The sequence below is a fragment of the Aulonocara sp. 'chitande type north' Nkhata Bay genome, linkage group LG8 (genome assembly GCF_057382095.1).
Source record: "Aulonocara sp. 'chitande type north' Nkhata Bay isolate Kocher_YH1m ecotype deep benthic linkage group LG8, A_spYH_male_GT1.1, whole genome shotgun sequence".
In the NCBI taxonomy this organism is placed as follows: domain Eukaryota; kingdom Metazoa; phylum Chordata; class Actinopteri; order Cichliformes; family Cichlidae; genus Aulonocara; species Aulonocara sp. 'chitande type north' Nkhata Bay.
In genome coordinates, this window is record NC_141351.1 from 9,119,368 (window position 1) to 9,131,557 (window position 12,190).

The 12,190-nt window shown below is 40.5% G+C and overlaps 3 protein-coding genes across 3 annotated transcripts; all 3 read right to left on the reverse strand.

The window, feature by feature from the left end:
* Window positions 1-480: 480 nt before the first annotated feature.
* LOC147323127 (uncharacterized) lies at window positions 481-2,719 on the reverse strand. Its single transcript, XM_086303308.1, has one exon. The coding sequence runs from the start codon at window positions 2,345-2,347 to the stop codon at window positions 824-826; it is 1,524 nt and encodes a 507-aa protein (XP_086159434.1). The 5' UTR covers window positions 2,348-2,719; the 3' UTR covers window positions 481-823.
* A 1,544-nt stretch (window positions 2,720-4,263) lies between these two features.
* LOC147323128 (uncharacterized) lies at window positions 4,264-6,512 on the reverse strand. Its single transcript, XM_086303309.1, has one exon. The coding sequence runs from the start codon at window positions 6,137-6,139 to the stop codon at window positions 4,616-4,618; it is 1,524 nt and encodes a 507-aa protein (XP_086159435.1). The 5' UTR covers window positions 6,140-6,512; the 3' UTR covers window positions 4,264-4,615.
* Window positions 6,513-8,068: 1,556 nt separating this feature from the next.
* On the reverse strand, window positions 8,069-11,813 carry LOC147323129 (uncharacterized). Its single transcript, XM_086303310.1, has one exon. It carries the CDS (start codon window positions 9,929-9,931, stop codon window positions 8,408-8,410), a length of 1,524 nt encoding a protein of 507 aa, XP_086159436.1. The 5' UTR covers window positions 9,932-11,813; the 3' UTR covers window positions 8,069-8,407.
* Between the last annotated feature and the right edge of the window lie 377 nt (window positions 11,814-12,190).

The following is a 12,190-nucleotide window of genomic DNA, read 5'->3' on the forward strand; positions in this document are numbered from 1 at the left end:
GAGTGTCAGCGCTTATTAATCTTGAAATCTGCATGACACACTGGCAGACAGAAAAGACCATTCGGTGAAAATATCAATTCTGGGGATCTGGAACATGGAAAGTAGAATATCTAAACAACATTATTGGTGTGTTTTGCCTCAGTGTTATTGATATTTATATGCTTATATTTTCACAATTGCAAAATCTCACTGTGGATGTAAGAGCCAAATTGTGGATATTTTGCATCCACTTTATTGTGTAATATTTTAATTGATTGTATTTGATGGCTTAGGCCCCAGGAAGACTAGCAACCACTGTTGTGGAAGCTAATGGAGTTCCTTATAAATAAGCAGACAAATAAACACTATTCTAATCTTATATTACATTCTTAGCAAATTTACAGCAAATGAAACAAAGCACAAAGTCACAGTTGTTTTTTTTAATTTAATTTTTTAATTTTAATTTGTGGTTTGACGCTGTTTCTTAACTCAAAATGTCCTGTTGTAATTGGACATTTTGAGATAAGAAACAGCGCCAAGCCCCAACAACACTTCCCTCATGGTGCTTTATATTGTCAGGTGAAGACCCTACAAGAATGCACAAAAACGAACCCCCTAGAGCAAGCACATTGGCGACAGTGGGAAGGAAAAACTCACTTTTAAAAGAGAGAAACCTCCGGCAGAACCAGGCTCTGAGATGGGGGTGGCCATCTGCCTCGGCCAGTTAGTGATGAGGGAAGGAAGTTGGGGTTTTAAAATGTAATTTAGGTTGCTGAATTAAAAGAACATTTGACGCCAGTTTAAGAGTTTTGTAACAGAATCACGTGCACGTTTCAGTTCGATTTTAGCGTGCACATGAGAAAACCCTCAAGATGACATTTTGGCTCCTCAGCTTGGCATGTTTTTTGAATATGCTGACGACCGCTTCGTCAACCACTGGGTTGCTTGACCTCATTAACAGTATTGGAGAAGGCCACTTTTCACGGAGATCATTGGCTACTTTCAGGCCGAGTTGTTCAATGTTTTCCATGGACATTTTGTAGCTTTTGGACAAAATTTTGTTCCAGATCTTGTGGGAAAGCCTCTGTACAATAAACTCTGATGTTCCTGCATTCCATGTAGCTGCCTCATTTTCTCCCTTCATAGCGTGCATTACCAGATCTTTGGTGACATTTTTCACAGCCTCCTGGTACTCTTCCCTGTGTTTAGAGACACTAAGTACTCTTGTTGGTAATGCCAACAGGTGTTTGGTGAAGGTTGGGACAGTAATACTATCAAGCTGTTCCCTCAGATTGAAAATCAGATATTTTCCCTTGCAGTTGTGTCTTTTGCAAAGATCCTTGAGAATGGCCTTGTCTATGTTTTTCAGCCATTTGGGGGATAGATCCAAATGTTTCAGCTCAATTTCAGGCCAAATTTTTTCCATCAGGCGATCGCTAATGCAGTCAGCAGTGAGGCGCTCTGTGAAGAGCTTGTATTTAGTGGAGACTTGTTCTATGGCCTGTGAAACCACCAACTCAATCACTTTGTTGACACATAACTTTTCCCCACTCAGACAATCAGATGAGGACGACTCTGGGGTTGCCGTCTCCTGTGTTTCAGTCTGAGACTCTACTAATTCTTTTCTCTGCGTGTCCAGTTCTGTCTGCATTTCTGGTATGTTTGTCTCTGCCTGACTTTCTTTAATCTCGCTGGAGTCCTCACTCTGTGGCTGCAGAGCTTTCTTGTCCTCCTCCAGTTCTTTCTCTTCTTTCTCTGCATCCTGACATTTTGTGATGGCCTCTTTGACTTCTTCTTTTGTGTCCTTCACCACTTTCTGTTCTTCCAGGAGTTTCTTATTTTGTTCCTCCAGGACTTTTTTCTCCTGCTCCAGATTCTCTCTCAGTGTTTGTTCTTTCCACAGAGCATTCCACATAGTTTCTTTCAGATCTCTTTCATGTTTCTGGAGCTGCGTGAACTTGGCAGACAGAGTGTCCTTCTCCTGTTTCAGCATCAGGATTTCGTTGTCCCTCTGCTGAAGCTGCTCTTTCAGACAGTTCATCTCAAGGTCAAGGTTGCTGACCTTTTCCTGATCTGAACACGTCTGTTGCTCTTTTTCTTTGGTGGCGCTACTCACCTGCGGTTTGCGCGACACTGATTCGTCAGTGACTCCTGCAGCTTGGTTCTCATACAGCTCCAGCTTGGTGCGCATGTTTGAAATTTGAGTCATCATCTGTTTGATTTGCTGTCTGGCTCTACTTTCACCCTCTTTTAAAAGTTTGTTTTCAGTCAGAGTGTTTTGCAAGGCTTTCCTAACCAGCATGAGGTTGTCGAGTGCACTCTTTGGCAGAGTGAAGACAAATTCTGGTTTTCCTTCCTGATTGCTCATTTTTGATATTTAACTTTGAAACAAATTTAGCGTGTTACACTAAATAAGATATTCAGATGTGAGTTCGATAATCAAATGTGAATCAGGGTTTGAAGTTGGCTGTAGCAGAACAAAAGTTCGTCTAGTGAATCGCTCGTGACTGTAAGTAAGAAACGTGCTTGACCAGTGTGCTGTTTCACCCCTATTTATAGAATTTTGGTGACTGTGATGTCATGGCCTCATTCTCTTTGCTTTGATGTTTGAAAATAGGTCCCGCCCATTGAAAATAGGTCCCGCCCACAGGCTCTCAGAATTTGTCAGTTAAATTCATACATTAATTTGAAATATGTTTTTGTTTTTTTTAAAATTTTAATTCATCCCTCTTCTAAATTTAACCTAAGCCCATTTTCAGAGCGCTGCGTGTTCATCACAGCCATAAATATGTTAGAAATGAAGAGATTTCACTGTGTTCAAGTACCAGATTTAGTGCTAATTTTATTCAGTCATCCAGTGTTTGTTTAACTTGTTCAAATGTTTCAGGTGCTGTAGAACATCTGATTAGTATTGTTCATTAATGCTTGTTTCCTATTCCTGTTCAAAGTAATACTCTGCGCACGCAGCCAGTGAGAAAACGTCTAACGCTAGACCCGCCCCCGGGAGTCAAGCTGCTTGCATCTAATGTCTCTCAGTTACATAGTAAACAAAGCTTGCAAGGAATCAGGAATCCAGCATCATTACTAAACATCTAACAGGTGCCAAAAAAAAGAGCAACATTGAGCTGTTAACACTTCACAGCCTGCTCGTTAAACAGACAGTAGGGATCCAGTAGGACTGGACACAACATCAAGCCTCTTGGCTTCTGGTTTGATAACTTCACTCATTAAAAAAAGAAAAATGCTGTAACACATCAGTGTGACATGTTTGCTTTCATCCTGCATCAAATTAAAACACAGAGAATATGTGTACTAGGTTTTTTTTAAGGTGATCTTTTTATTTTTCAACAGCTTATTACTAATTACGGATTTTGGGGAATACTAAAAATCATGACACATCAGGAAAAAAAAATCTTATAAAGGACGTGAAGCGATGTCACTGATGTTGTCACTGCTGATGTGACGCTATACCTTGTTTATGGTAGTACCTGAACTGCCATAAAGTTATGTTAACGCTGTGCTTTAGATTACAGCCAGGAGTGTGGCAGAGGAGGAATTTTGCACTTTCATATAAAATCCACTTTTGGACTAAGTAGATCAGTTAATGGCTGGACTATGGAGGAGAAGTTTTTGCAGAAGTTCCTGTAATAACCTACCATTCCCAGGAATCTGCACAGTTCAAGTCCTTTATTTAGGTGTGGGATATTCATTAATCGCCACCACTTTGGCGCTAAGGGGCCGCACCTGACCACGTCCCACTTCCCTGCTCAAGTATGTTACAGTGGCCTTGGCAAATTCACACTTTGTCAGGTTGAGTGTCAGCGCTTATTAATCTTGAAATCTGCATGACACACTGGCAGACAGAAAAGACCATTCGGTGAAAATATCAATTCTGGGGATCTGGAACATGGAAAGTAGAATATCTAAACAACATTATTGGTGTGTTTTGCCTCAGTGTTATTGATATTTATATGCTTATATTTTCACAATTGCAAAATCTCACTGTGGATGTAAGAGCCAAATTGTGGATATTTTGCATCCACTTTATTGTGTAATATTTTAATTGATTGTATTTGATGGCTTAGGCCCCAGGAAGACTAGCAACCACTGTTGTGGAAGCTAATGGAGTTCCTTATAAATAAGCAGACAAATAAACACTATTCTAATCTTATATTACATTCTTAGCAAATTTACAGCAAATGAAACAAAGCACAAAGTCACAGTTGTTTTTTTTAATTTAATTTTTTAATTTTAATTTGTGGTTTGACGCTGTTTCTTAACTCAAAATGTCCTGTTGTAATTGGACATTTTGAGCTAAGAAACAGCGCCAAGCCCCAACAACACTTCCCTCATGGTGCTTTATATTGTCAGGTGAAGACCCTACAAGAATGCACAAAAACGAACCCCCTAGAGCAAGCACATTGGCGACAGTGGGAAGGAAAAACTCACTTTTAAAAGAGAGAAACCTCCGGCAGAACCAGGCTCTGAGATGGGGGTGGCCATCTGCCTCGGCCAGTTAGTGATGAGGGAAGGAAGTTGGGGTTTTAAAATGTAATTTAGGTTGCTGAATTAAAAGAACATTTGACGCCAGTTTAAGAGTTTTGTAACAGAATCACGTGCACGTTTCAGTTTGATTTTAGCGTGCACATGAGAAAACCCTCAAGATGACATTTTGGCTCCTCAGCTTGGCATGTTTTTTGAATATGCTGACGACCGCTTCGTCAACCACTGGGTTGCTTGACCTCATTAACAGTATTGGAGAAGGCCACTTTTCACGGAGATCATTGGCTACTTTCAGGCCGAGTTGTTCAATGTTTTCCATGGACATTTTGTAGCTTTTGGACAAAATTTTGTTCCAGATCTTGTGGGAAAGCCTCTGTACAATAAACTCTGATGTTCCTGCATTCCATGTAGCTGCCTCATTTTCTCCCTTCATAGCGTGCATTACCAGATCTTTGGTGACATTTTTCACAGCCTCCTGGTACTCTTCCCTGTGTTTAGAGACACTAAGTACTCTTGTTGGTAATGCCAACAGGTGTTTGGTGAAGGTTGGGACAGTAATACTATCAAGCTGTTCCCTCAGATTGAAAATCAGATATTTTCCCTTGCAGTTGTGTCTTTTGCAAAGATCCTTGAGAATGGCCTTGTCTATGTTTTTCAGCCATTTGGGGGATAGATCCAAATGTTTCAGCTCAATTTCAGGCCAAATTTTTTCCATCAGGCGATCGCTAATGCAGTCAGCAGTGAGGCGCTCTGTGAAGAGCTTGTATTTAGTGGAGACTTGTTCTATGGCCTGTGAAACCACCAACTCAATCACTTTGTTGACACATAACTTTTCCCCACTCAGACAATCAGATGAGGACGACTCTGGGGTTGCCGTCTCCTGTGTTTCAGTCTGAGACTCTACTAATTCTTTTCTCTGCGTGTCCAGTTCTGTCTGCATTTCTGGTATGTTTGTCTCTGCCTGACTTTCTTTAATCTCGCTGGAGTCCTCACTCTGTGGCTGCAGAGCTTTCTTGTCCTCCTCCAGTTCTTTCTCTTCTTTCTCTGCATCCTGACATTTTGTGATGGCCTCTTTGACTTCTTCTTTTGTGTCCTTCACCACTTTCTGTTCTTCCAGGAGTTTCTTATTTTGTTCCTCCAGGACTTTTTTCTCCTGCTCCAGATTCTCTCTCAGTGTTTGTTCTTTCCACAGAGCATTCCACATAGTTTCTTTCAGATCTCTTTCATGTTTCTGGAGCTGCGTGAACTTGGCAGACAGAGTGTCCTTCTCCTGTTTCAGCATCAGGATTTCGTTGTCCCTCTGCTGAAGCTGCTCTTTCAGACAGTTCATCTCAAGGTCAAGGTTGCTGACCTTTTCCTGATCTGAACACGTCTGTTGCTCTTTTTCTTTGGTGGCGCTACTCACCTGCGGTTTGCGCGACACTGATTCGTCAGTGACTCCTGCAGCTTGGTTCTCATACAGCTCCAGCTTGGTGCGCATGTTTGAAATTTGAGTCATCATCTGTTTGATTTGCTGTCTGGCTCTACTTTCACCCTCTTTTAAAAGTTTGTTTTCAGTCAGAGTGTTTTGCAAGGCTTTCCTAACCAGCATGAGGTTGTCGAGTGCACTCTTTGGCAGAGTGAAGACAAATTCTGGTTTTCCTTCCTGATTGCTCATTTTTGATATTTAACTTTGAAACAAATTTAGCGTGTTACACTAAATAAGATATTCAGATGTGAGTTCGATAATCAAATGTGAATCAGGGTTTGAAGTTGGCTGTAGCAGAACAAAAGTTCGTCTAGTGAATCGCTCGTGACTGTAAGTAAGAAACGTGCTTGACCAGTGTGCTGTTTCACCCCTATTTATAGAATTTTGGTGACTGTGATGTCATGGCCTCATTCTCTTTGCTTTGATGTTTGAAAATAGGTCCCGCCCATTGAAAATAGGTCCCGCCCACAGGCTCTCAGAATTTGTCAGTTAAATTCATACATTAATTTGAAATATGTTTTTGTTTTTTTTAAAATTTTAATTCATCCCTCTTCTAAATTTAACCTAAGCCCATTTTCAGAGCGCTGCGTGTTCATCACAGCCATAAATATGTTAGAAATGAAGAGATTTCACTGTGTTCAAGTACCAGATTTAGTGCTAATTTTATTCAGTCATCCAGTGTTTGTTTAACTTGTTCAAATGTTTCAGGTGCTGTAGAACATCTGATTAGTATTGTTCATTAATGCTTGTTTCCTATTCCTGTTCAAAGTAATACTCTGCGCACGCAGCCAGTGAGAAAACGTCTAACGCTAGACCCGCCCCCGGGAGTCAAGCTGCTTGCATCTAATGTCTCTCAGTTACATAGTAAACAAAGCTTGCAAGGAATCAGGAATCCAGCATCATTACTAAACATCTAACAGGTGCCAAAAAAAAGAGCAACATTGAGCTGTTAACACTTCACAGCCTGCTCGTTAAACAGACAGTAGGGATCCAGTAGGACTGGACACAACATCAAGCCTCTTGGCTTCTGGTTTGATAACTTCACTCATTTAAAAAAAGAAAAATGCTGTAACACATCAGTGTGACATGTTTGCTTTCATCCTGCATCAAATTAAAACACAGAGAATATGTGTACTAGGTTTTTTTTAAGGTGATCTTTTTATTTTTCAACAGCTTATTACTAATTACGGATTTTGGGGAATACTAAAAATCATGACACATCAGGAAAAAAAAATCTTATAAAGGACGTGAAGCGATGTCACTGATGTTGTCACTGCTGATGTGACGCTATACCTTGTTTATGGTAGTACCTGAACTGCCATAAAGTTATGTTAACGCTGTGCTTTAGATTACAGCCAGGAGTGTGGCAGAGGAGGAATTTTGCACTTTCATATAAAATCCACTTTTGGACTAAGTAGATCAGTTAATGGCTGGACTATGGAGGAGAAGTTTTTGCAGAAGTTCCTGTAATAACCTACCATTCCCAGGAATCTGCACAGTTCAAGTCCTTTATTTAGGTGTGGGATATTCATTAATCGCCACCACTTTGGCGCTAAGGGGCCGCACCTGACCACGTCCCACTTCCCTGCTCAAGTATGTTACAGTGGCCTTGGCAAATTCACACTTTGTCAGGTTGAGTGTCAGCGCTTATTAATCTTGAAATCTGCATGACACACTGGCAGACAGAAAAGACCATTCGGTGAAAATATCAATTCTGGGGATCTGGAACATGGAAAGTAGAATATCTAAACAACATTATTGGTGTGTTTTGCCTCAGTGTTATTGATATTTATATGCTTATATTTTCACAATTGCAAAATCTCACTGTGGATGTAAGAGCCAAATTGTGGATATTTTGCATCCACTTTATTGTGTAATATTTTAATTGATTGTATTTGATGGCTTAGGCCCCAGGAAGACTAGCAACCACTGTTGTGGAAGCTAATGGAGTTCCTTATAAATAAGCAGACAAATAAACACTATTCTAATCTTATATTACATTCTTAGCAAATTTACAGCAAATGAAACAAAGCACAAAGTCACAGTTGTTTTTTTTCATTTAATTTTTTATTTTAATTTGTGGTTTGACGCTGTTTCTTAACTCAAAATGTCCTGTTGTAATTGGACATTTTGAGCTAAGAAACAGCGCCAAGCCCCAACAACACTTCCCTCATGGTGCTTTATATTGTCAGGTGAAGACCCTACAATAATGCACAAAAACTAACCCCCTAGAGCAAGCACATTGGCGACAGTGGGAAGGAAAAACTCACTTTTAAAAGAGAGAAACCTCCGGCAGAACCAGGCTCTGAGATGGGGGTGGCCATCTGCCTCGGCCAGTTAGTGATGAGGGAAGGAAGTTGGGGTTTTAAAATGTAATTTAGGTTGCTGAATTAAAAGAACATTTGACGCCAGTTTAAGAGTTTTGTAACAGAATCACGTGCACGTTTCAGTTCGATTTTAGCGTGCACATGAGAAAACCCTCAAGATGACATTTTGGCTCCTCAGCTTGGCATGTTTTTTGAATATGCTGACGACCGCTTCGTCAACCACTGGGTTGCTTGACCTCATTAACAGTATTGGAGAAGGCCACTTTTCACGGAGATCATTGGCTACTTTCAGGCCGAGTTGTTCAATGTTTTCCATGGACATTTTGTAGCTTTTGGACAAAATTTTGTTCCAGATCTTGTGGGAAAGCCTCTGTACAATAAACTCTGATGTTCCTGCATTCCATGTAGCTGCCTCATTTTCTCCCTTCATAGCGTGCATTACCAGATCTTTGGTGACATTTTTCACAGCCTCCTGGTACTCTTCCCTGTGTTTAGAGACACTAAGTACTCTTGTTGGTAATGCCAACAGGTGTTTGGTGAAGGTTGGGACAGTAATACTATCAAGCTGTTCCCTCAGATTGAAAATCAGATATTTTCCCTTGCAGTTGTGTCTTTTGCAAAGATCCTTGAGAATGGCCTTGTCTATGTTTTTCAGCCATTTGGGGGATAGATCCAAATGTTTCAGCTCAATTTCAGGCCAAATTTTTTCCATCAGGCGATCGCTAATGCAGTCAGCAGTGAGGCGCTCTGTGAAGAGCTTGTATTTAGTGGAGACTTGTTCTATGGCCTGTGAAACCACCAACTCAATCACTTTGTTGACACACAACTTTTCCCCACTCAGACAATCAGATGAGGACGACTCTGGGGTTGCCGTCTCCTGTGTTTCAGTCTGAGACTCTACTAATTCTTTTCTCTGCGTGTCCAGTTCTGTCTGCATTTCTGGTATGTTTGTCTCTGCCTGACTTTCTTTAATCTCGCTGGAGTCCTCACTCTGTGGCTGCAGAGCTTTCTTGTCCTCCTCCAGTTCTTTCTCTTCTTTCTCTGCATCCTGACATTTTGTGATGGCCTCTTTGACTTCTTCTTTTGTGTCATTCACCACTTTCTGTTCTTCCAGGAGTTTCTTATTTTGTTCCTCCAGGACTTTTTTCTCCTGCTCCAGATTCTCTCTCAGTGTTTGTTCTTTCCACAGAGCATTCCACATAGTTTCTTTCAGATCTCTTTCATGTTTCTGGAGCTGCGTGAACTTGGCAGACAGAGTGTCCTTCTCCTGTTTCAGCATCAGGATTTCGTTGTCCCTCTGCTGAAGCTGCTCTTTCAGACAGTTCATCTCAAGGTCAAGGTTGCTGACCTTTTCCTGATCTGAACACGTCTGTTGCTCTTTTTCTTTGGTGGCGCTGCTCACCTGCGGTTTGCGCGACACTGATTCGTCAGTGACTCCTGCAGCTTGGTTCTCATACAGCTCCAGCTTGGTGCGCATGTTTGAAATTTGAGTCATCATCTGTTTGATTTGCTGTCTGGCTCTACTTTCACCCTCTTTTAAAAGTTTGTTTTCAGTCAGAGTGTTTTGCAAGGCTTTCCTAACCAGCATGAGGTTGTCGAGTGCACTCTTTGGCAGAGTGAAGACAAATTCTGGTTTTCCTTCCTGATTGCTCATTTTTGATATTTAACTTTGAAACAAATTTAGCGTGTTACACTAAATAAGATATTCAGATGTGAGTTCGATAATCAAATGTGAATCAGGGTTTGAAGTTGGCTGTAGCAGAACAAAAGTTCGTCTAGTGAATCGCTCGTGACTGTAAGTAAGAAACGTGCTTGACCAGTGTGCTGTTTCACCCCTATTTATAGAATTTTGGTGACTGTGATGTCATGGCCTCATTCTCTTTGCTTTGATGTTTGAAAATAGGTCCCGCCCATTGAAAATAGGTCCCGCCCACAGGCTCTCAGAATTTGTCAGTTAAATTCATACATTAATTTGAAATATGTTTTTGTTTATTTTTAAATTTTAATTCATCCCTCTTCTAAATTTAACCTAAGCCCATTTTCAGAGCGCTGCGTGTTCATCACAGCCATAAATATGTTAGAAATGAAGAGATTTCACTGTGTTCAAGTACCAGATTTAGTGCTAATTTTATTCAGTCATCCAGTGTTTGTTTAGCTTGTTCAAATGTTTCAGGTGCTGTAGAACATCTGATTAGTATTGTTCATTAATGCTTGTTTCCTATTCCTGTTCAAAGTAATACTCTGCGCACGCAGCCAGTGAGAAAACGTCTAACGCTAGACCCGCCCCCGGGAGTCAAGCTGCTTGCATCTAATGTCTCTCAGTTACATAGTAAACAAAGCTTGCAAGGAATCAGGAATCCAGCATCATTACTAAACATCTAACAGGTGCCAAAAAAAAGAGCAACATTGAGCTGTTAACACTTCACAGCCTGCTCGTTAAACAGACAGTAGGGATCCAGTAGGACTGGACACAACATCAAGCCTCTTGGCTTCTGGTTTGATAACTTCACTCATTTAAAAAAGAAAAATGCTGTAACACATCAGTGTGACATGTTTGCTTTCATCCTGCATCAAATTAAAACACAGAGAATATGTGTACTAGGTTTTTTTAAGGTGATCTTTTTATTTTTCAACAGCTTATTACTAATTACGGATTTTGGGGAATACTAAAAATCATGACACATCAGGAAAAAAAAATCTTATAAAGGACGTGAAGCGATGTCACTGATGTTGTCACTGCTGATGTGACGCTATACCTTGTTTATGGTAGTACCTGAACTGCCATAAAGTTATGTTAACGCTGTGCTTTAGATTACAGCCAGGAGTGTGGCAGAGGAGGAATTTTGCACTTTCATATAAAATCCACTTTTGGACTAAGTAGATCAGTTAATGGCTGGACTATGGAGGAGAAGTTTTTGCAGAAGTTCCTGTAATAACCTACCATTCCCAGGAATCTGCACAGTTCAAGTCCTTTATTTAGGTGTGGGATATTCATTAATCGCCACCACTTTGGCGCTAAGGGGCCGCACCTGACCACGTCCCACTTCCCTGCTCAAGTATGTTACAGTGGCCTTGGCAAATTCACACTTTGTCAGGTTGAGTGTCAGCGCTTATTAATCTTGAAATCTGCATGACACACTGGCAGACAGAAAAGACCATTCGGTGAAAATATCAATTCTGGGGATCTGGAACATGGAAAGTAGAATATCTAAACAACATTATTGGTGTGTTTTGCCTCAGTGTTATTGATATTTATATGCTTATATTTTCACAATTGCAAAATCTCACTGTGGATGTAAGAGCCAAATTGTGGATATTTTGCATCCACTTTATTGTGTAATATTTTAATTGATTGTATTTGATGGCTTAGGCCCCAGGAAGACTAGCAACCACTGTTGTGGAAGCTAATGGAGTTCCTTATAAATAAGCAGACAAATAAACACTATTCTAATCTTATATTACATTCTTAGCAAATTTACAGCAAATGAAACAAAGCACAAAGTCACAGTTGTTTTTTTTCATTTAATTTTTTATTTTAATTTGTGGTTTGACGCTGTTTCTTAACTCAAAATGTCCTGTTGTAATTGGACATTTTGAGATAAGAAACAGCGCCAAGCCCCAACAACACTTCCCTCATGGTGCTTTATATTGTCAGGTGAAGACCCTACAATAATGCACAAAAACTAACCCCCTAGAGCAAGCACATTGGCGACAGTGGGAAGGAAAAACTCACTTTTAAAAGAGAGAAACCTCCGGCAGAACCAGGCTCTGAGATGGGGGTGGCCATCTGCCTCGGCCAGTTAGTGATGAGGGAAGGAAGTTGGGGTTTTAAAATGTAATTTAGGTTGCTGAATTAAAAGAACATTTGACGCCAGTTTAATATAAAGACTTCGGACTTCACGTTTCCCAATTT

What these genes read in the sequence shown, in the direction of transcription:
- LOC147323129 (XM_086303310.1), bottom strand. Translation starts at nt 9,931, where the DNA reads ATGAGCAATCAGGAAGGAAAACCAGAATTTGTCTTCACTCTGCCAAAG.
- LOC147323127 (XM_086303308.1), bottom strand. Translation starts at nt 2,347, where the DNA reads ATGAGCAATCAGGAAGGAAAACCAGAATTTGTCTTCACTCTGCCAAAG.
- LOC147323128 (XM_086303309.1), bottom strand. Translation starts at nt 6,139, where the DNA reads ATGAGCAATCAGGAAGGAAAACCAGAATTTGTCTTCACTCTGCCAAAG.